Raw genomic sequence first — 21,981 nt, forward strand, 5'->3', positions numbered from 1 at the left:
CAGATCTTTTGACTGGGTGTGAGTGTTTGATTGATTCAGATGCTCCGTCCATTACCACCCCCTTTTGTACCGCAGGCTAACATCCAGCACAGTGGCGGCCGTGGAAATCGCTGTGGAGGCGGTCGGGGACAATGGCGAGGCCAGTCCACACCCTCCCCCACAGCGTCCGCCTCTAAACCCTCCTAGTCCGTGCTTTTCGGCCCATGTGACGTCAGTGGGGGGCAGGGTTCGCCATCACCACTTTCACTGGTGCACTGTCACTTCGGACTGGTGGGCGCTGCAGAGCGTCCGAAGGGGCTACTCCCTCCCCTTCGAGACGACCCCCCAAGCCATGCCACCGCAACACCAGCGCGTATCGGGGGATCATTTGCGGCTTCTGCAGGAGAAAGTTTCGGCCCTCTTGGCCGAGGGGGCCATCGAGCCCGTTCCTGGGCCGGAAGTAGGACGTGGTTGCTACTCTCACTACTTTCTGGTACCCAAGAAGGGTAACGGGGGCCTACGCTCTATCTTGGGCCTACGGAACGTCAACGGCTTCCTCCGGAAGGAGAAGTTCAAGATGCTTACTCTGGCTCAGGTCTTAGCTGCCCTGGACCCAGGAGAGGCGGGCTTGCCCTGGACCCAGTCGTCAGCCACCTCCAGACGACGGCAGACCTCTTGCACCAGCTGGGGTTCTCCATCAATGTGCCAAAGTCACACATGTGCCCCTCTCAGAAGCTCCTTTTCATCGGAGTGGTTCTCGACTCGGTGCAGTTTCGGGTGTACCCACCCGAACAGCGGGTTCGGGATATACAGGCTCTGATTCCAATCTTTCAGCCTTTATCCCGAGTTTCGGTCAGGTTGACGCTGCGGCTTCTGGGGCTGATGGCTTCCTGCCTCCTTCTGGTGCATCACGCCCGTTGGCGAATGCGGGCTCTGTAGTGGGACCTGAAGTTTCAGTGGGCCCAGCATCAGGGCAACCTGTCCGACCATGTCCTGATCTCGGAGGGCACTGAGAGACAGCTGCAGTGGTGGCTCACGAACCGCGATTGGGTCGGAGCCAGATCCCTCTCCCCTCCCCAACCGGAGCATGTAGTTGTGACAGACGCGTCCCTCCAGGGCTGGGGAGGCCACATGGGAGAGGGGGAGATCAGAGGCCTCTGGTCTCCGGCGGAGTCCCGGCTCCATATCAACCTTTTGGAACTGCGGGTGATTCGTCTAGCACTGAAGGCATTCCTCCCCTCTGTCCGAGGGAGTGTAGTGCAGGTGTTCACGGACAACACCACCGCCATGTGGTACTGCAACAAACAGGGCGGGGTGGGGTCGTGGACCCTCTGCCAGGAGGCTCTGCGCCTCTGGCAATGTCTGGAACATCAGGGCGTGACCCTGGTGGTTCAACACCTGGCAGGTTCTCTGAATGCCAGGGCGGATGAACTCAGCCGCCGGTGCATGATGGAACACAAATGGCGTCTGCACTCTGACGTGGCGCAAGGTCTCTTTCTGCAGTGGGGAGAGCCTTGGTTAGATCTATTCGCCACCGAAGAGAACACGCAATGTCATCAGTTCTGCGCGTTGGAATTTCCAAGGCGGTACTCGCTCGGAGACGCTTTTCGTCGCGAGTAGAGTTGCGGTCTGTTGTACGCTTTTCCGCCTTTACCACTTCTGCCCAGAGTACTGAAGATGATCAGGCGCGACCGGGCACGTCATCCTTGTGGCTCCGGACTGGGCACGAAGGTACTGGTATCCCGAGCTACTCAGTATGTCAGTCGATCCCCCGGTTCGTCTGCCACATCAGGAGGACCTTCTGTCGCAGCAGCAGGGGACGGTCCTCCACCCGAACGTGTCCAGTCTCGCCCTCCATGCTTGGAGATTGAGCGGCGACAGTTGAGGCCATTTGACTTGCCTTCTGAAGTCTGTAACATCATTCTGGCAGCCAGGCGTCCCTCCACAAAGTCGGTTTACGCCTGCAGGTGGAACAGATTTGTGGCATGGTTCACAGCAAAGGCTGTGGATCCTCTCTCTGCCCCTCTTTCTGAGGTTCTTCTCTTTCTTCTTTCTCTTGCCCAGCAGGGCTCTGCTCTGGGCACTATCAAGGGCTACCTTTCTGCTCTTTCAGCCTTTTTGAGGCTGCCTGATCAACCTTCTTTGTTCAAGTGCCCTATTGTTAATCGATTCCTGAAAGGCATCACACATACGTTCCCTCCTGTTCCCTTTGTGATGCCTCAGTGGGACTTGAACTTGGTTCTTACTTTTCTGATGTGTGCGCCCTTCGAGCCACTTCACAACTGTCCTCTCCGCCTTGTTACTTTGAAGACTGCCTTCCTGGTAACCATCACCTCTGCCAGGAGAGTGAGTGAGCTCCAGGCTCTATCCTGTAAAACTCCTTTCCTTTCGGTCCATCCGGACAAGGTTGTGTTGCGGACAAGGCCCTCTTTCCTGCCTAAGGTAGTCACAGCCTTCCACATCGGGCAATCCATCAACTTGCCCACCTTCTTTCTGCCTCCGCATCCCTCGAGAGAGGAAGAGAGGCTCCACGTCTGGACCCAAAACGTGCGATCTCTTACTATCTAGATTGCACACGCCAGTTCTGGGTGGATGACCGCCTCTTTGTTGGTTATGTGGGCGCCAAGAAGGGAAAGGCGGTACACAAGCGGACCATCTCGCGGTGGATCATCTTGTGTATCCAGGCGTGCTACTCCTTGGCTAAGAAGGAACCCCATGTTGGACTGAGGGCTCATTCCACTCGGGCCACGGCGACTACCACTGCCCTGGGCCGAGGAGTGCCCTTGCAGGACATTTGCCAGGCAGCTACGTGCGCCTCGCTACACACGTTTGCAAGACATTATTGCCTGGACAGCCAAGTCCGGAGGGATGGCTTCTTTGGCCGTTCCGTCCTCCAGGACTTTCTGGTGTGATTATTGGTTCGCAGACCCACCACCGGGGTTGGTATTGCTGGGGTATCTATTCTAAGGTAAGGAATCTATCACTAACGTGTCTCTTTCAGATGCACAAGTTACTACTTGTGTAACGATATATCTGTAAGAGACATTAGTTAGTGATAGATTCCTTACCGACCCACCCATCCTCCCTGTTCTGCGAACCGATATCTAAGGTTAAGGTCATCCCCTTTCCGGGCCCTAGTTTCAAGGCAGCAGTGTTGGTTTTTAGCATAGCTCTGCGTTTCTGGAGCGGAAAAGCTGTGTCTAAGAACTGACGTCAGCACGCGGAGGAGGCGTCTAAGTACTCCGACGACGTCATCACGGCGCCGACGACGGACGCGGAGCCGCAGACGACGCCTACCGACGCGCAAGGGTACTGCTACACAAAAATTTCCGGATCAAGTCTGACGCCTGGGGATATTCTAAGGTAAGGAATCTATCACTAACTAATGTCTCTTACAGATATATTGTTACACAAGTAGTAACTTGTGCGTTAACATGGTCATGTCCTTATATGCCCAACCTAGAGCGAATATCCTAGTCAATGGGACTACCTTTGAGTTTTTTAGTCTTCATCAAGGTACTCGTCAAGGCTGTCCCTTATCCCCGCTTCTGTTTTTATTAACTATTTATCCCCTTCTTAGATTAATTGATCTCCATCCAGATATCAAGGGGTTTACTTTTGGTACGCATTGCATAAAAACAGCGGCTTATGTGGACGATGTTCTTATTTTTTCGGATGATATTGTATCAGCTATTCCCGCGCTTACAGATAGTATTGCCCTTTTTCGTAAAGTTTATGGTTATACTCTTAACACGGACAAGACTGAGATGTTCCCCCTGAATGCTTATTGTTTCCCAGCGCATATGGGTGACGCTGACTTTAAGTGGCAATCTAAACATCTCAAATACCTAGGGATTTGGTTCTGTGGTACTCTCTATGATACGGTGGCATATAATGAGGTGCAAACTTTACTCAAAGTTTGTCAACTTTTAGATACTTGGTCCCCTAAACATATTTCTTGGTGGGGTCGTATCCAAACTCTAAAAATGATGATTGCTCCTATCATTAACTTTGTCTCTTCTATGCTTCTGGTGAAATTGTCCACTTCCTTTTTTTCGTGAGATTGACTCAATTACTTCTAAGTTTCTTTGGAGCAACAAGAGGGCTAGAATTGCATATAAGTCCTTGAGAAAACCTTATGAGATGGGTGGTTGTAGTTTTCCTGATTGGGAGAGATATCAAGTGGCTTTTTTAGCTTCTCAAGGTGCTTTATGGTTTTCCTTGATTCCTGTTCACACACCTTCCTGGATATTAATTGAGCAATATCTCTCATTTCCCTTACCAACTTCTTCCTTTTTAACCACATCCACGTTATCTATTCCGTTTTCCCTCTCAATTATCTTGGATACTGTTGCAGCTGTTAGGTCTGTGGATAAGAAAGTAGCTACCCCGATTCATAAATCGAGGTGGTCTTCTTTGTGGCGTAATCCTAGAATAAAATGTGTTATTGATCCCGCGTTGATCCCTTACTGGACTTCTAAAGGAGTGTCGTTAGTTCGTCATCTATATGACTCCAATAATGATCCGTTGCTCTTCTCCTTAGCTCAACAGTTCTCGCTCTCCAATTTGGATTTCTATACTTTTCTAAAAATTAAAGTAGCTCTTGCTAAATTACGCCTGGAGCACAATTCGCCCACTATTATGTTATTCTCCTTGTGGCTTAGATCTGGTCATGTGGCTTCAAAAATCTATACATTTTTGACTTGTACTTCCTCTGCCTCACATACTGTTACCCAACAAAAATGGTTACATCATTTTGATAAGGAGCTTACTGAGCATATTTCTCCGGAAACCTGGCAGTTGATTGGAACGTTGTCGCTCTGTGCTAAGATTGCCCCCTCTTTAACCCAATCCAAATTTTTCTCTATCAACCTTCTACATTGGACTCCTGTGCGTCTACATTCGCTAAATTTCAAAGATGATGATCTCTGTTGGAACTGTGGTCTGGCTACTGGTGATAATCCACATATGTTTTTTACCTGTTCTCTTTTACAACCCTTCTGGGATCTAATAAATAAACATCTTATATTAATTTTTAATACTGATTTCCAACTTTCCTTTACCATGGTTCTGTTGGGCCCATTATCTTCCCGAGTGCCTTTGCCATTGAATACCTTATATTTGCAATTATTGGATCTTTTATTGACAGTTGCTGTTAAGGTAATCCTTATCGAATGGAAGTCTTTTTTTTCCGTATCATATCATACAATGGTGGGCATGGGTTTCTTTTTTACGAAGTGCACACATTTCAGTTGATGTGGCTCATCTTACCTCTACTATCTCTAGTGATGTTTGGAAAGCTCTGGACGCATATATGGATTTGGCTTCAAAGGGATTGGTTGACCAGTATCATTTTGTCTCTTCTAATTATTTGCTGTTTCTTATTTGTGTGGTGTGTTTTTGTAGTACTGCAGTGGATCCTTCCCTTCCTTTTCTCCACGTCCACCTCTTTCCTTTCCCCCCTTGTACCTCTTTTATTCTTCTCTTTTTCCATCTTCTTGCTGTCTTCCTTTCTACTCTCTTTCTTCTTTCTTACTTTCCTCTTTACTTCTTCCATTCATAATAGTGATGCCATTCACGGATATTTTGGTTCACTGACATAACCCTTATGGGTCTCTTATATTTCACTTATGTATCAATTTTAACTGATGTATCACTTTATATTGTATTTAACTATTTCTTATACTTCTTAAAATTTAATAAACTTATTAAACAAAAAAAATAAATTATCCCAAGTGCTCTATTTGTGTTAGTATGGTCAAGCATCTTAGGCTTATTTCAGAGGAGAGTTAAGCATTTGTTTTACACATAGAGACAATAAACAGTCATTTAGAAATTCGAGACCAATCTAGAAAAACAACACCTGTTTTTACATGAATTTAGACACCAAATTCTTCGGAATTGGGTAAGTACTTTTGGATTTATCGATTTTACTAGAAAACAGAAAAAATAATCAAATAACGTTTTTTGAAGAATGAGCCTTAAATGTGGTAATGTTATCCTATGGAAGGAAAAACATACACAGCTAAGGTATACTTAAAGTCGATGTACAGAGGTGCCCTTTAGTACTTAAGGCTATTAGGGGCCAAGGTCCAAAGAACCATTAGTTGTTTGGGTTTACCTGCCCTGGGTTGTCTGGGTGCAGAGGTGCTGATCGAGATGGTTGTCTTGAGCCTAAAGTCAAGGGTACCTGAAACAAAAAGGCTGCAAGGAGATACTTGGGGAAAAGTCCAGGAGAACCCAAAAGGGGGTTCCGGTCGTGAGGACCCTTAGACCAAGGGAACACAGTCAGGAGTCGTGAACCCGGGCTGTGGGGCTTGGGTGCAGAGGTGTTTGGCTGGCTGGCCACTTGTGTTTGAGGGTGTCGCTGTTCCACTGTCACTGTAGAGGGGAGGAAAAACAAGACAGTATGGCCTCTTTTGTCACGTGTCTCGTGAATCCTGAGTACCTCCTTGTGCAGGTCAGTTCCATGGCGGTGGTGTCCAGGTTGGACAAAAACAAGCCCAGGTTGCAAGTGCCTTGGTACTCAGGATATTGGTGCAGGAGTGTTTAGCGACTCAAATCTCAGCAGGGAGACTGGGCTGACCTCCTAGAGCCTGACGTGCTGCTCCCTCAGTGGGCCCGATGGCCAACAACACAGTGTACCGAACAAGTGCAGTCGCTGCCTGCAGATGCAGGGGGGTGGCTCCTCTGCCCCATGGCAGATGCTACATGGTTGGCAAAGTGCTAGACTATCCGTGTTGGTGTAAGATGCAGAGCTTTTAGATGATTCAGTTCTTAGCAATTGTCGAGGTACTAGCAGCCAGGCAGGGTTTTGCGCTAAGTTCAGTGTAGGTCCTCAGTTCTCGCGTTTACGGCTCTTCTTTGTCCTTCTTCTGTCCCAGAAAGACAAATCTGTTGTTCTGGTCTCAGACAGTTTAGGGACCTTTAAAGGAGTATATGATAGTAGCCAATAGGCTACCTACCACTGAGTTGTCTACACTCCTATAGGACCACTTCCTGTGGAGAGTGGGCATTACTCTGAACCATAATTCTCCGGTTTTATCAAAAACAAGATGGTGAAACCCTTCTCTGGCTGTCCACTTCAGGTGGCCCATGTTAGGGGTGTGACTAGTCAATAAGTGAAACACCCCCCCTGTATATCTAATTTCCTGTCTGCTCTGGTGCCAAATGGGCCTCGGGCAGGGGCTGGCATACCCCAGGTCTGGGGGGAAGCTGTTGTTGCATATCAAAGGTGGCAGAGGCTTTGAAGATTCTGGCCTTGATATGTTAAATTCACTAGCCATCGTGCTAGAGGAGGTGTGATCAGAAACTCCTCTGTGGCGGCAAGCTCCTCCACTAAGGCGGAGGTGTGTCACCCCATAGCTCTTAGAGCAGTTAAAAAGGGAAAAATAAAATGATAACAGCAAGGTTATTATCATTTTATTTTTCGTTGCTGCAGGGCTGGATTAGGGCGGGCGGGGCTGCTGGCTCAGGGATGGACTGTGCATACTAAGTGTGCATGACTGCTTGACCGGCCGTCTTGGCCCGGCCAAACAGTCATGCACGGTTTGCATATTCACCCCCAGGCTGTAATGGACAGCCTTGTAGGGAATATGCACAGGCTACCTGCCCCACTCTGAGCGCCGATCCACTGTGTTCAGACCAATCACAAAGCTGTATTGCCTGGGTGCTTCCTGGTTCTGGGACTGTGGAGAGAGATGCGGGCAGACGACGAGAGGTAAGTGTTTCTTAAAATATATTTTTCAACACCCCCTATCTCTATCCTCCCCGCCTTGAAGTGACCTTAGGCAGTGCACAGTGAGTGGGCAATGTCCTGTTTTCAGAATGGCTTGCACCATTTCACGCATCCTGTAGTGGCAGTCTGCATGCAGTTTCTGTGTTAGTCCGTTTGGGTGGCATAATGCATGCAGCAGCAGTTTAGGCTAATCAGAGGATAGTGTTGAGCATTTGTTGTACATGCAGAGTCAATAAATGAGACACACTCAAGAAGAAACTCAAGAACAATTTAGAAAAATAATACAGATTTTCATATAGTTTTAGACACCCAAGATCATCAGCATTAGGTAAGTACTTTAGATCATCGGAATCAGGTAAGTACTTTAAACGTTACCGATTTTTTTAGAGGTGAAACAGTAGAAAATCGCATGTCAGATTTGAGGCATGAGACTCGAACACAGTAATATTATCCTGTAGGAGAAATATTCACTGCATAGGTACACTTACAAACCATTCTCAAGGTTACTCTCCTGAACCACCAGCAGTTCAAATTTACCTGCCCTGGTGTGGCCGGGTGCAGAGGTGCTGTTCACGATGGTAGCTTCAAACGCTACCCGTTAAAGTCTATGGAGTAACCTGTAACAAAAATGGCTGAAATTGGGGACTTGGAGACAAGCCCGGCAGAACCCAAAGGGGGGTATGGCTTTTGAAGGTCTTTAGTGCAAGGGAGCACCGGTGATTGGCTCAGACTTGGGCTGTGGGGCTCGAGTAAAGAGGTGCTATGTCCGGCGGGTTTCTTGAGTTGGAGGCTCTCACTTCTTTGGAGTCGACCTGGGGACGGGGGCAAACAGGACAGCAGGGCCACTGACTGGCCAGTGATGCTGACATTCCTCGTCGGTTTGTCGGTCTTGGCAGAGTTGGTGTCGGGACTGGACACTGAACAAGACTTGGCTGCTGCAAGTGCTCTGTACCCAGTGTATTGGTGCAGGGGGGCTCCTGGAGGGTTTAGCAATACAAAACTCACTGGGGAGACGGGCCTGACCTCAGAGTCACAAAGTATTTCTTCTGGGGTGCTGCTTTCTTGGTGGAACCGGTGGTCAGCAGAACGGGTTAGCAGGCAGATGCAGGTGTGCCTGCAAGGAAGTGGCTCCTCCACTTGTTTACAAAGTGCTGGCTTCTTTCCAAGGCTTTAAGAGGATGCATAGCTGCTGGACCAGTCAGGTCTTTGCAATTGTCGGCACAGAGGCAGGTAGGGTTTTGCACCAAATCTGGGGCTTGTCTGCAGTTCTTGTGTTTTCGGCTGTTCTTGGTCCTTCTTTTGTTTCCTGTAGATGAATCTCAGTTCCTAGTATCAGGGGATCACCTAAATACTGAATTTAGGGGCGTTAAGGGGAGCGTAAGGTAGTAGTCAATAGGCTACCTACCCCTATATGACTAATTTTTGTGGAGAGTGGGCAAAACCTGACCCAGAGTTCCTAGTTCCACTAAAAACAAGCAAGCAAACCCTTCTTTCGGTGTTCACTTAAGGTAGCCCACCTTAGGGGTGTGATTATCCTGAGGATGAACACCTTCTAACTAGTAATTCTTCCGCCTGTCCTGGTGCCAAATGGGCCTCAGGGTGGGGGTGGCATCTCCCAGGTCTAAGGGAAGCTGGGGTCGCATATCAAAGGAGCTTTGAAGCTCTGGTCTTGATATGCTAAAACACTAGCCACCCTACTGGAGGAGGTGTTAACACCTTCCTCTGAAGCAGACATTGTTTCTGACCTCGGAGATCACAGGCTCTCATCTGCAGGGGATCAGAAACATGTCTGTGGTGCCAGGCTGGATGATACCAGTCAGCCAGCTCACTAAAAGACTAGTAGGATTCAGGGGCACCTTTAAGGTGCCTTCCGGATGCATGTCAGGACAAATTTGATACTTGCATCAGTATGGATTTGTCACGACGAGGTTTTTGATACCAAACACCATTATTCTTAATGAAGCCATTATGTAGCTGGGTAACTCGTAATGAATGACCAGTGCCCACTGCATATACTTAAGAAGGCTTACTGAACACTTGCAATGTTGTGCCAATGAAACTAGACATCACAGGGGTTACGCAAGCTGGCTCTTTATGTGATATATCAAAAATCTGATATACCGTGTAAAGAGTCCATGGGTTTCCATATGAGTGGATAGAGCTTGCTATGCAATTCCAAAGTGCTCTCTTAAGGGGTAGTACGGTTGAGCAGCCTGAGGCTTAACACAGAGGAGTGTTAGACATTTGTAAATACACCCAATAATTGATAAATAACACACACGACTCGAGAAGGAGATCCACACCAATTGATAAAAATACCAAGTACTTTTATATATGAGTTATCAGAGAAAAATTGTTCAGGTAAGTACGGTTTTAATTATAAATTGTTTTCACTTTAAAAAGTGAGCACTTAATCAAATCTTTGAGTTCTGCAATCTTATCCTATGGAAGGAAGAACAAGTTCTGCAAACAGGTACAGTACATCGACTTACAGGACCAATTTCCAGGAGTTAAGATGAGTGGTGGGCAAGGTCCAAGATAGCACCAGCAGTACACCACTGGTGGCACCAGGGTGGCCGGGTGCAGGGTGCATATCAGCGCCAGAAGCCCAATGCATTTCAGTGGGGATCATCACTGTAAAAATAGACTGCAGGCTCTGGCTAAAAAGCCAGTCGGTCTGAACCAGCAAGTGGGCTCAAGCCTTGAGATGCTCAGGGACGGCGGGACACCTTTGGTCCTCTTCTCCAAGGCAAGAAAGAAGGGCGCAGGGGTGTCGTAAGCGTCAGGTTTTTCCTTACAAGAGCAGTCGCGGTTGAAGGGCCTGTGTTCAGAGGCTGCAAGCGACATCAGGGAGTTCAAGAGGGGTGAAACCACGATGGTCTTGAGCTCTGAAGGGCTGGGAAACCTTGTTGGCACCGTTGCTTCACTTCAACTCGGGCCAGAGGTGACAGGTGCAGCGGTGGCTTCGGGTGTCAGGTTTTGGCAGTTCCGGAGGCCTCAGAAGCTTCTCGTTGCGTCTTTTTCAAAGGCAGGCAGTCCTCCGAGGCTTCCGGTTTCAAAAGCTGCAGGACGGGTCTACTTTGGTGCAGTTTTCAATGAGGGATGCAGACAGGCCGGCAGCGCTGGTACCAGGTCAGCTGCTTCTTCTCTCCTCTCTGCTTTTGTGGCTCTTCGGTGTCCTCTCTCTTCTTATGTTGTCAGGAACTGCTTCTCTGGTACCAGGGACTAAATACTGAATTTAGGGGCATTAGGGTAGTGTAGGTTAGTAGCCAATTGGCTACTGACCCTTGGGGTCACTACGCCCCGATATGACCACTTCCTGTGGGAAGTGGGCATAACCCTGTTACACAGAGACATGCTTTTGTTATGGGCTTCCTGAGAGCAAAGGCTTTCACCCTAGGAGTCCAGAGCAGCATCTTAAGTGGCATGCTGTCGGAAACCAGTCAACAGGACACCAGAGCCTGGTAGCTATTCAGGGGGCAACTCTAAGGTGCCCTCTTGGTGCATGTATTGATAAGTCCAATACTGGCATCACTGTGGGTTTACCAATACAAGATGTTTGATATCAAACTTCCCTATTTTCATTGAAGCCATCATGTAACTGGGGAACTCGTTTTCACCAGTGTCTGGCACATGTTCTAAAATGGCTTCCCCGGTCACTTGTACTGGCAGCAATAAGGCTGACCAGCACAGGGGCATATCTGTTCAGGCAGGTATTCCCTCACATGTAATATTCAGCACCTTGGCTTAGAGTTGTTAAGCCTACTATAGGGGTGACTTTCAAATATTACTTGCAGTTTTAGGGACATGGCACACAGGGATGTGTGACATGTCGTGTTTTTTCTTTTGTCTCCTCCAAGTCATGCAGCCTGCCATGGCAGTCTAGCACGTGCTTGGTGAGGGGTCCCTTAGGGTGGCACAATTTGTGCTGCAGCCCTTAGGGACTCTCTTTAGCACCTCAGGCCCTAGGTTCCAGGGTACCATTAACTAGAGACTTACAGAGGGTGCTAAAGATGTTGCAATTTGGGGGAACAATTGAACAGATTGTTAGCGGAGACCGAGTACATTTCAGTCAAGGTTGCATCAAAAACCAGGCAAAATCTTGAGGGATACTGCAACAAATATCCTGTTTCCTACACAAGGCCCCCCACACACCCTCCCAAGCCCACAGGGCTGGAGACTCAGCCAAACTTGGGAGAGTCTTCCTAGGCTGTTAGGCGAGAAAGAGTAAGGAAACAGGCTGGATTATTGCAGGGCCTTCTATGCCGAACATCTTCTTGTCTAGCTCATTCCCTCTGAGGCGCTGACCTACCTCAACAGTGATAGGACCCAATGTAAAATGCTTTTTGTCTAACTCTTTAGTGTCCCCTCCCAATCGTTTTGTTTTGGGATCAGAGGTGTCCCCCCTCTGCAAACCCTGTCTTAGTCATACCCCCAGCTTACCCAAAGAGGTTACCCACAACTAGAGTAACCCCTCTGTAACTAACAGTTTCAGGGGCCCCTAGTTTGCTATTTGGCATGGGGTCAGACTACCATGCCAAGGACAGTGCAGCCCGCAGAGGCTATTAACAGCTGTCAGTGCCCGGAACCGCACCTTTAGCTCTTCACTGACAGGTTAAAGTACTAACATACAGGCTTCTTTGTGTTCAGCTTGCCTGTCTGCTGTTTGAGAGTGGGGGGTTACATCCTGTAGCAACCACCATCCTTTCACTCTGTTTTCTGTAAGCTGAGGAGCCGCCATTTCATTCTTAACAGTTGCCTAACTAGTCAGGATTTCTTGTGGGTTAGGTAGGTCTTCACCATGACCACTTAGGGAGCCCTCCCCAGCAGGGGCAGGTTCTCCTTGGTTTACTGCCTAAAAGTTGCCTACCTTTCCTACACTTATTCTTTTTCTTCTTCTTCTGTGGCTTACTTGCACAAACTGCTGAGTCAGTACTTCCAGAATCTTTGGGTGAGGACTCGCACTGGACTAGTACCTCACTTTGGGTCACACTACAGAGCTGCGGTATACATTTTATAAACTAAGATAAGGAAAACAGCTGATATGGATCCCATTGAACACATTTTCCACTCTATGCATCAATCCGGTATTGCAGTACCTCCAGGACTGTTGCACTTCCACACCCGGGGAAAACAATGTTGTTCAAAGAAAGACGAGAAAACAAAATTTGCGCTTTACTGGCAAACTCTGTAAAGTGGCGCTGTTTTGTGTTGTTGTGAATAAAAACAGTCTTGCCACTTTGCAACCACTCGGTCTTGGTTTTTTTCTGCACTTTGGAATAGAAAAATGACAGAAAAAGATGACATTTGCAGCCAAAGTGTTTTTTTCTTTTTATGATTCATTTCGCAGGGGAACAAATAAAGGAAAGGAGAGGAAAGAGATGGTAAGAGCTGTTTGTTGAAGTCATCGTTTTCAGCAAGTGAGGAGGAGAAAGACAGAAAGAGAGGGAAGAAGAGGAAGAGGAACAAAGAGAGGGGTACAGCTGTCAGTGGCAGACCAGGAGACGTGAACACTTTAGGGAGGTGGGCAGTGTGAGATGTGTGGTCTAGTGGTGGGTGGGTTCATCATATTCAGAAGGGGGGCCCAATACCATGGGAGGCAGATAAAACCATGCGATTGATTGGATTTATTGCGAGTGGACCAAAGACGAGCCGAGGAGCAAACCTAATGCCGTCCGCTAAGCACGGAATCGCGTTACTGTCCAAAACATGAAGTGTGGCATTGGTGAAGCAGGAGCCTTGCTGATACATGAGCTGTGGAACAAACCTAATGCCGTCAGCTAAGCATGGAATTGCGTTACAGTCCAAAACATGAAGCACAGCACAGTGCTGATACACAAGCCGAGGGAAAGCAAAAAAAAAAAAAAAGAATGCCCAGGAAGGAACATACATAAAAAAAGAGTAAGGCCACACGTAACATGGGCAGTCAGCTGCGAGAGTCCAAAACACCAAAAGGCGGGACTAATTAGGCATATCCACCTAACAAAAGTAGGCATTTAGGAAGGGCACTAACAGGAGCCAATAGAAAAGAGGTGAGAGCCTTCAAGAAAATATTCGGGATACAGCATGCTGCGCAGAGCAGCGCATGCCCTTGCTCGGCTCAACCTAATAATATTCTCACAAAAGTCCACCAGCCCAAAGAATTCCCTGATAGGCATTTGAGCCAAACTAGGATGTTGCCTACCTGTGAATAGGAAAATTGCTAGATAGCAAAGCCGTTCTCCGGGGGACACATTTTTCTTCCTCCAGTGCCATTCTCCCAAGACCCTTGTGTTAACTTATCTAATGTACTTTTTGAGCATAGGCTCAGTTGTTCTTTGCATTTGTTGATTCTGAAAATAGTGTGCCTTATAGCAGTAATGTCTCCTAGGTGAGTAAGTGAACTTCAGGCTGTGTCGTCGGTACCTCCTTTTGTTTCCTTTTTCCCTGATATGTTGGTCCTGCGAACGAGAGCGGCATTCCATCCTAAGGTGGTTACGCCCTTTCATGTGGAACAATCCATCATGTTTACATCTTCGTGATCCCAAGAGAATTCTTATTTGGAGAGAATTTGGATAGGATGAACAACTTTTTGTAGGATTCTCCTGAGCGAAGAAGGGGGAGGCAATGCAAAAAGAACAATTTCTAGATGGACTGTCATGTGTTTTAAGATCTGTTGTAGTTGGGCAAAGAAATAGCCCCCATAGGGACTGTGTGCACATTCAACTAGAGCAAAAGCTGCTACTACAGATTTGGCTATGGGGAAACTGCTTTTTAGATATGTAATGCTGCAACGTGGGCATCTTTGCACTCGTGCACCAAGCATTATTATTTAGATAGTCAGATCAGGAGAGAGGGGCATTTCTCCTGGTCTGTCCTGCAAGATTTCCTAGTTTGAGGCATTCCAGAGACTCAGCACCTGGGAGGTATTGCTGTGGTATCTAGTCAAAAGGTGAAGAATCTGCAGTTAAAAGTCTCTATTAGAAGAACAAGTTACTTACATCTGGAAATACTTTTTCTGCTAGAGACTCTATCTAACTGCATCTCGCTGTTCTGTGGAAGCGACTTACATAGAGGTTATGTGAATATTCATTTACCATTCTGAATTTCTGCACACACAAAAATGTATACTTAACATGTACATTGAATTTGGGTTTTTAAGGCTGAACGTCTGTTGGTATTGGTGGAGGATAGAAAGAAACTGACATCAGCTTGAGTAGGTGACGTATATGTAGGTGAGCCGACATCACAACCGCACGAGATGGAGTCACACGCGGAACCATGAGATAGCACAACATCACCTGTTGATGCTAGTGGACATTGATATACAAATGTTTCTAGATCCAGGCTGAGATCTAGGGGTATTCAAAAGGAGAGTAATCTGTGATTAGATAGAGTCTATACCAGAAAAGGCATTACCAAAGGTAAGTATCTTGCATTTATACAGTAATGTTCTTAAATACTGCTGTTCACAGAAGCCAGAATGTTAAAGGAGTAGCTTTCTCTTTTAGTGTCGCCTCCGGTCCAGCTTCCAACATCAAAGACAGGCATGCAACTTAGTAGAATGGTTCACTAAATCTGGAGCACAATTTAACTATAATGAGAATTTTCTGTTATAGTGTATTAAAGGAGACAGCCGTTGACAATGTTTATATTGAGCTGGTGTCTGCCTGTGCTAGGCACCGGCACCTAATTCTCAACACCGGCACTTATGACGGTCAACTACATGGTGGCACTGTTAGTCTAATTTTGAGGAGAGCACAACAAAAGTGTTTAATAATTCATTATACATTAAAAATTAATGAAATACTTTCCGCCTTGGCCATCCTAATAACTTTGGGTGGCTTGAATAGTCCGAATTGTCACGCTTGTTCGAGAGTGGTGGTTGGTCGTTGTGTTGGTACTAGCATTGGCAGAGCTGGCAGAGGAAATGGGTTATGCAAGCTGCAGTAGCCTCTTGAGAAGGGCCCTGGCACTTCCTTTTTCCCAGATTAAGCACTGGCAGTTGGCAAGTTGAACTGATACCTGGCATTGGCAAGTGAATGCATAGCAATGTTTATCACATCTTAGACAACTGATTACTTTGTACTGCACTGTACTGTACTGTACTGAGCCCCCTGTAATTCAAACACTATTGATTTAACAATTATATATCTTTTTCCAAACAGGGTGGATTATGTTGCTAAGAAAAAGGAACTGATGCTAAAGTCGTACCAAGAGTCCAACATAGTGGAGATTCTTCATTATCACCAGTGTGACTCCAAATCACCTCCCAAATTTGAGGACTTGACGTGTTTGTTGAACCTACTGATCCAACACATCAGCACTAGATTTGCTATATTTTTAACTGGTAAGAGTGTTTCTTATACATAAACGTTTTATTCTTTTTGGGCACGAGGAACTGCAACTATTTTTCTTTCAAATCGCAGTACAAGAGAACAGTGAAGGCCTTCTTGCAACTCTGTATATTTTTCTCAAATTTTCCGATTATTAATTTTGTATAAGCTTACTATTTATTCTTGTAATCAAAACCATTGTATTAAGCAGTGTCTATGAAAAATGACTGCTAACCCAAGATGTGTTTTTCTACACCCATTTCTTCAGCTAAAGACATAAATCCTCTATTTATTCCTTGGAATCTACCTTTCAGACTGTCACAATCTTCCCAAAGTGAGGAGTTTGTGAATGGGGTACTTGAAGTTGTGAGTTCTTTTCTTGAAGTCCTGGAACACTAATGGTTACTGGTAGTGTCTTGTGAGGGTGGCCTTGTTTACTGGGGCACTCTTATTTGTAGAGCCAAGTTACTCCTTTGATACTTCAGTGGTAGAGGTTTTCAGCAGTTTAGGCTTACTGGAGGAAATCCTTCCCAGATTTATGGGACAAACTTCAGCCCCAAGTAAAGCATCAAAGACGCTTGAGTATTTCTAGATTTCTTAGGACGCTCAAATTTCCAGGAATTTCAAAGAAGATACCTTAAGAAAGCACAGTGGTTTGGGCACACCAATTTTTTTATAAATACTGGATTAACAGACCAGCTTCACAGATTTCTAATATTAAGAAATACATTAGTAAGATCAAAGGGTTCAAACTAGTGGCAACAATTATATTCCATCAACATGGGAGCCCTAAAGCTCTCAATTTGATCAGTGTACTATAATAAAATTTAAAACCGGGCTAGTTGCAGGACAACTGTTTCAAAATATTTCCTTGGTTTGTACTTCCCCCAGTCTTCCCTCTTTTTTATTATCAAAGACTTAAATGGCCAAAGACAATATGGGGATTTGGAGCTGATGATTCTGTATGAATCGGAAAACTTAGCTGAGCTTCTCTGCATGATTGAATTTAAGAAAGAAGACATTTCTCCCATTAAACCAAATTATTAGGTTATTATTTATTAGGTAACCTTAAATAAACGCTAAAATATGATATTTTTTGGGAGGATGGCACCAATCTTGCCCAATCTGTTCTGCAGCATTTATTTGCCTCTAGTCAAGTGACAACTGTTATTAAAATGAAATATATTGATCACAAACTGGTGATGGATTGGATTTTGAGATGGCATTATTGGAGTTTATGAATTAAGCATCCGGGAAGTAGATATATTAAATAGAGCATTTCTCCCTCTCCTTTCAACATAAAATGTACTAGATAAATCAGAATGAATCCCAAAAAGAAGTTGTGACTTGGAGAGCCTGGCATTCGTGTCAGGAGATGCCATATGTTAACCATTCTAGGAATAGGTAGCACAAAATTAAAAGGAGATTTGTTTTGTATATTGCACATAAGATGTGTACTTGTTGCACCAATTTGCAGATATTAAAATTAGTGGGTTGGAAACAGTTCTTAAATGAATTCCTTATAACTGCAAAAGAGTTAATCTAACAACATTAGATGCAAAATAAATAGAGAATAACATACAGAATGTGGCTTGTGTAGCTGTAGATACACATGCTCTGCATACTCCTGCCATCTAGTGCTGGGATTGGACGTGTGAAACTTGTTTTTCTTCAAAGAAATCTTTCAAGTCACAAGGTATAGTGGCTCCTCCTATGACAAGTAATGCACATGGGCATCGGCTCCCTAGTTATATTATTTTCTTCCGCCATCTAGTTTGGACGGGCATCGCTAAAACTCCGGGTCAATGCCACGTGTGGTGCTCGTCACTTGGACTTTTGATTTTTCCATTCTTGTTGGCAAGGGACAATTTCTTTTTGCACTTGGTTCGCCTCTCATGGTTCTGTCAGTTCTGCAATAGGGACTTCCTCAATTCCTCGTTTTGGGGCTTTCGACCTTGAGAATTCACAGGCCATTATAGAAGGTACTCCCTTTCAGTAGTGGCCACTGTGCCACTCGGACCTGTGGACAGATCATCACCAGGTCTGCATTCTTGGCTTATCACCAGGCCATGACGTGACCTGATGCTCCGCTGCCTCGTCTACTGCGCCAAAAGACCCTCGGGTACTAGTGTGATCATTGACTTTAGCTCGGTGCACAATGGTGCATTGACACGATGATGACACCCCAGACATGTTCCACGAGGAAGTCCTAGAGAAACCAAAGCTTGGCCCCTTCCAGTGACCAGCCTCTTACCTCCGGCCCAGAGTCGAGTTCTCTTTCAATCTCTGAGACCAAAGACCAGCATCCTCAGCCAGGCCAATGTCTGAAAACATTGACCGTGAGTATGGCTGCTTTCCTCGGCACTTACTGTTCCCTTGACACCAAAGATTCCCTCGATGCTGGCGCCATAGGCCTCTTCAAAGCTGAAACAACATTCTGCATTGAAGCTTTCCTCTAAGCAGAAACCTATTTCGACCTTTCTCTGCGGACTCCAAGGAGCTCGACCTCCTTATTTTGCAGCTCCTCAAGGAGGAGTTGAACGGTCGGCTGAAAATACTTCTTATTCAACCCTAAACAGGCAAGATTTCTGTAAAAAAACACAACCAAAGGTACAGGAGACTCTTCACAAATTAAAACTTACCTTTGAGGAACAACTCAGTCTGGAGCACTTACCACCTCCAAAATAGAGGAAACACTAGGACCGGCGCATCAGTCCTCTATCCTATCACCCCCCTGTTCCTCTATCCTATCACCCCCCTGTTCCTCCACCGCCATAACCTTTTCTTCCACCAGTACCCTCTACACCACTGCCACATAGACCACTTCCACAGCCTTTTCCAGAGGATTCCCCACATTCAACTATAGGGGAGTAGACCTTCAAATCATCTGCCCGCTTATAAGGCTTTATATGACCCTAAGCCTACAGACGATTCCTGGGACAATGATGATGTTGTCCCCCCTAAACCTCCCGCCCCCGCCGCCCCCGAGGACAATATGACCGTGATTTGTACCCTGCAAAGCTACCCCCACCCAGTGACCCACCTCTTATCATGAGGTTATTCACAGGGGGGCCACCTTCCACAAGGTAGACCTTCATCCAATCCCTGAGGAGGATGACTTCCTCATTGAAATGCTTTCTGACACTCTGCGTTCTGTTAAGTATCCCGACAATTCCAGGGGTTCCTTGCACACTGGCAAAAGATCATCTTAGATCAAGGGTTCTTCCAATGCAGAGCAGGTTTACTTCCTGAAACTCACTGCTTCACCACCAAAACACCCCCGCAAACACTTGCGCCACCTATCGGTCAATCAATCAGTATTTGTAAAGCATTGCTAATTACCTGTGAGTGCATCAAGGTGCTTGGTTGCTGGGCTCAGTCGAAAAGCTAGGTCTTGAGTCTCTTCCTGACGTCCGCTAGCAAGGGTGATGCCTGAGGTGGAGGGGAAGTTCATTCCAGGACTATGCAAGGTAGGGGAAGGAACAGCCCCTGCTGTGGCTTTGGCAGATGGCGGTGTCTGGGCGAGGCAGGCGGAGCGAAGGTTCCTGGATGATTGGTGGAAGTTCATGATTTCTGGTCCTTGGTCATGGAGGTCTTAGTAGGCGAGCCTCAGTATCTTGAATTGGCATCCTTTCTGGATGGAGAGCCAGTGAAGATTCCTAAGGTGTGGGGTGATGTGGGTCTGCTTGAGCAGGTTGAGGATGAGTCTGGCTGCAAAGTTCTGTTTTGTCTGGAGTCTTTTCATGAGTTTGTTGTTGTTTCCTGTGTACAGTGTGTTGCTGTAGTTCCGCCAGCTGGTGATTAGAGCTGAGTAATGTTTTTTTCCGTGCCATTGGGAAGCCATGTGAAGATTCTTCAGAGCATGCGGAAAGTGTTGAAGCAGGCGGAGGCGACTTCATTGATCTTTCTTTTCATGATGAGTTTGCTGTCCACGAGGATGCTGAGGTTGTGGACATAGTCTTTTGGTGTGGGAGTAGGTCTGAGTTCGGCAGGCCCCCAGGTGCCGTTCCACCTGGAGGCCATTCCAAGGGGAGGTGGTGTTGCCAAAGTGTTGACTTTCAGACAGTTGACATTCATCCAGTCGGCGACATGCTTCATGCAGTTGTGGAAGTTGGTCTTCCTGGTGGTAAGGTTTGCTGGGAGTGGGAGGATGAGCTGGGTATCGTTGGCGTAGGATATTATGTTGAGGTTGTGGGGTCTGACGATGCGGCTAGAGGTGTCCTGTTGAAGAGGGTGGGACTGAGGTATGAACCTTGAAAGATGCCCCAAATGGGGCTCTTGGGTTCAGAGGTGAAGGGAGGGAGGCGATTCTCTGAGTTTGTCACGTGAGGAACGATGCGATCCATTTGATTGCATCTCCCTGGATCCCGATGTGGTGAAGTCTCCTGTTTGTATGGTGGGATAGGGTGTCGAATGCTGAGGACAAGTTGAAGAGGATCAGGGCAGCTGATTCTCCCCTTTTGAGTGTGGTGCAGATGTCGTCAGTGGCAGCAATCTGTCTCGGGTCTGTGATTGGAGCGGAAACTGGATTGGGAGGCGTCTAGCACGTTGTTTCTCTCCAAGTGTTCAGTAACCAAGAAAAAGTACAAGCGCTCATGCTCAAAGTGGCCATAGAGCCTGTGCCACAATACCAGCTTGGCAAAGGGGTGCACTCCCTATACTTTGTTATCCCCAAGAAAGACTGGTCCCTCAGACCCATCATCGACCTCAGGCCCCTCAAGAAGTACATTCTGTCAAAGCATTTCCACATGGTCACGCTCCAGGACATCAATCCTCAGCTGCAGCAAGCCGACTTCATGACTGCTATTGACCTAAGGACACCTATTTCTACATTCCAATCCACCCTTCTCATTGTCACTCCCACTGGTTCTTGGTAAGTGGATAGGATTTCCAGTTCAAAGTTCTGCCCTTCGGTGTGAATTACAGCCCCCAGGGTCTTTACAAATGCCTTGCCTTGGTAACTGCTTATCTCCACATCTGCCCTTAGCTCGACGACTGGCTGATAAAAAGTGCAAGCAGAGAGCAGTGCGGGCCCACACCCAGATCCCCTTAGATAATTTACACAATATAGGTTTCACCATTAATGTGGCCACATACCACCTCCAAACTCTTCAAATACATCAGATCCTAGGGTCAGTTCTCAGTTCCATCGCCGGGAAAGCTTATCCCAGTCCTTCACACGTTCAAGCCTTATAGCCTCTGCTGCCCCTTTTTCAGCCAGATCGCCAGGTAATGGACATGAGAGTAATGCTGCGCCTACTTGGCTTGATAGCTTCCTGCATCGCCATTGTTCCCCACACATGATTACATATGTGAGGGGGATTGGCGCACACAGCCTCACACTCCAGCACTCAGTTTGCTCTGATGCATCATAATAAATGCAGTGCATGATAACACTTTCTTCGGTGTCAGGCTTTAGTTTTTCCACCCTTGTTTGTACACCCAGTGTTGTGTATCTCTAGACACGTGTTCAGGATAATTGTCCTTCTTCAGTAGAGAGCAACACTTTTTTGGGGGGGTGCTGGAGACGCTGCCCAAAGTCTTCCCAGGTCTCAGTACCTCTTGCTGGGCGCAGGTGCATCAACCAGAGCGTGTTAACTCAAATGGGCTTTTTCAAATAGGAGGGGGGTGGGCGCACACTGCCTCACACTCCAGCACTCAGTTTGCCCCGATGCATCATAATAAATGCAGTGCATGATAACACTTTCTTCGGTGTCAGGCTTTAGTTTTTCACCCTTGTTGGTGCAGCCAGTGCTGTGTTTCTCTAGACATGTCTTTCAGGATAATTGTCCTTCTTCAGTAGAGAGCAACACTTTTTGGGGGGGGGGGCACAGTGGCCACAACCGGAGGGTCTATGGAAGATCTAGTGTTGATTTGAGCAAGTACCCATCGCTTTCTGCAGTGGTGGAGCAGCAACAGCCTGCTTCAGAGCAGACCCTTTCTACACCC

The 21,981-nt window shown here is 46.8% G+C and overlaps 1 protein-coding gene across 1 annotated transcript in view; it reads left to right on the top strand.

Annotated features, from left to right (window-relative positions):
- The window catches only part of TASOR2 (transcription activation suppressor family member 2), a 911,282-nt gene that overhangs the window by 864,103 nt on the left and 25,198 nt on the right, over positions 1-21,981 (top strand). Inside the window, exon 37 of the mRNA XM_086918936.1 lies at positions 15,865-16,046. Coding sequence (XP_086775062.1) covers positions 15,865-16,046 — 182 coding nt within the window. The remainder of the gene's footprint in view (positions 1-15,864; positions 16,047-21,981) is intronic.

Source organism: Lissotriton vulgaris, chromosome 1_1 (assembly GCF_964263255.1).
Source record: "Lissotriton vulgaris chromosome 1_1, aLisVul1.2, whole genome shotgun sequence".
NCBI classification, from domain to species: domain Eukaryota; kingdom Metazoa; phylum Chordata; class Amphibia; order Caudata; family Salamandridae; genus Lissotriton; species Lissotriton vulgaris.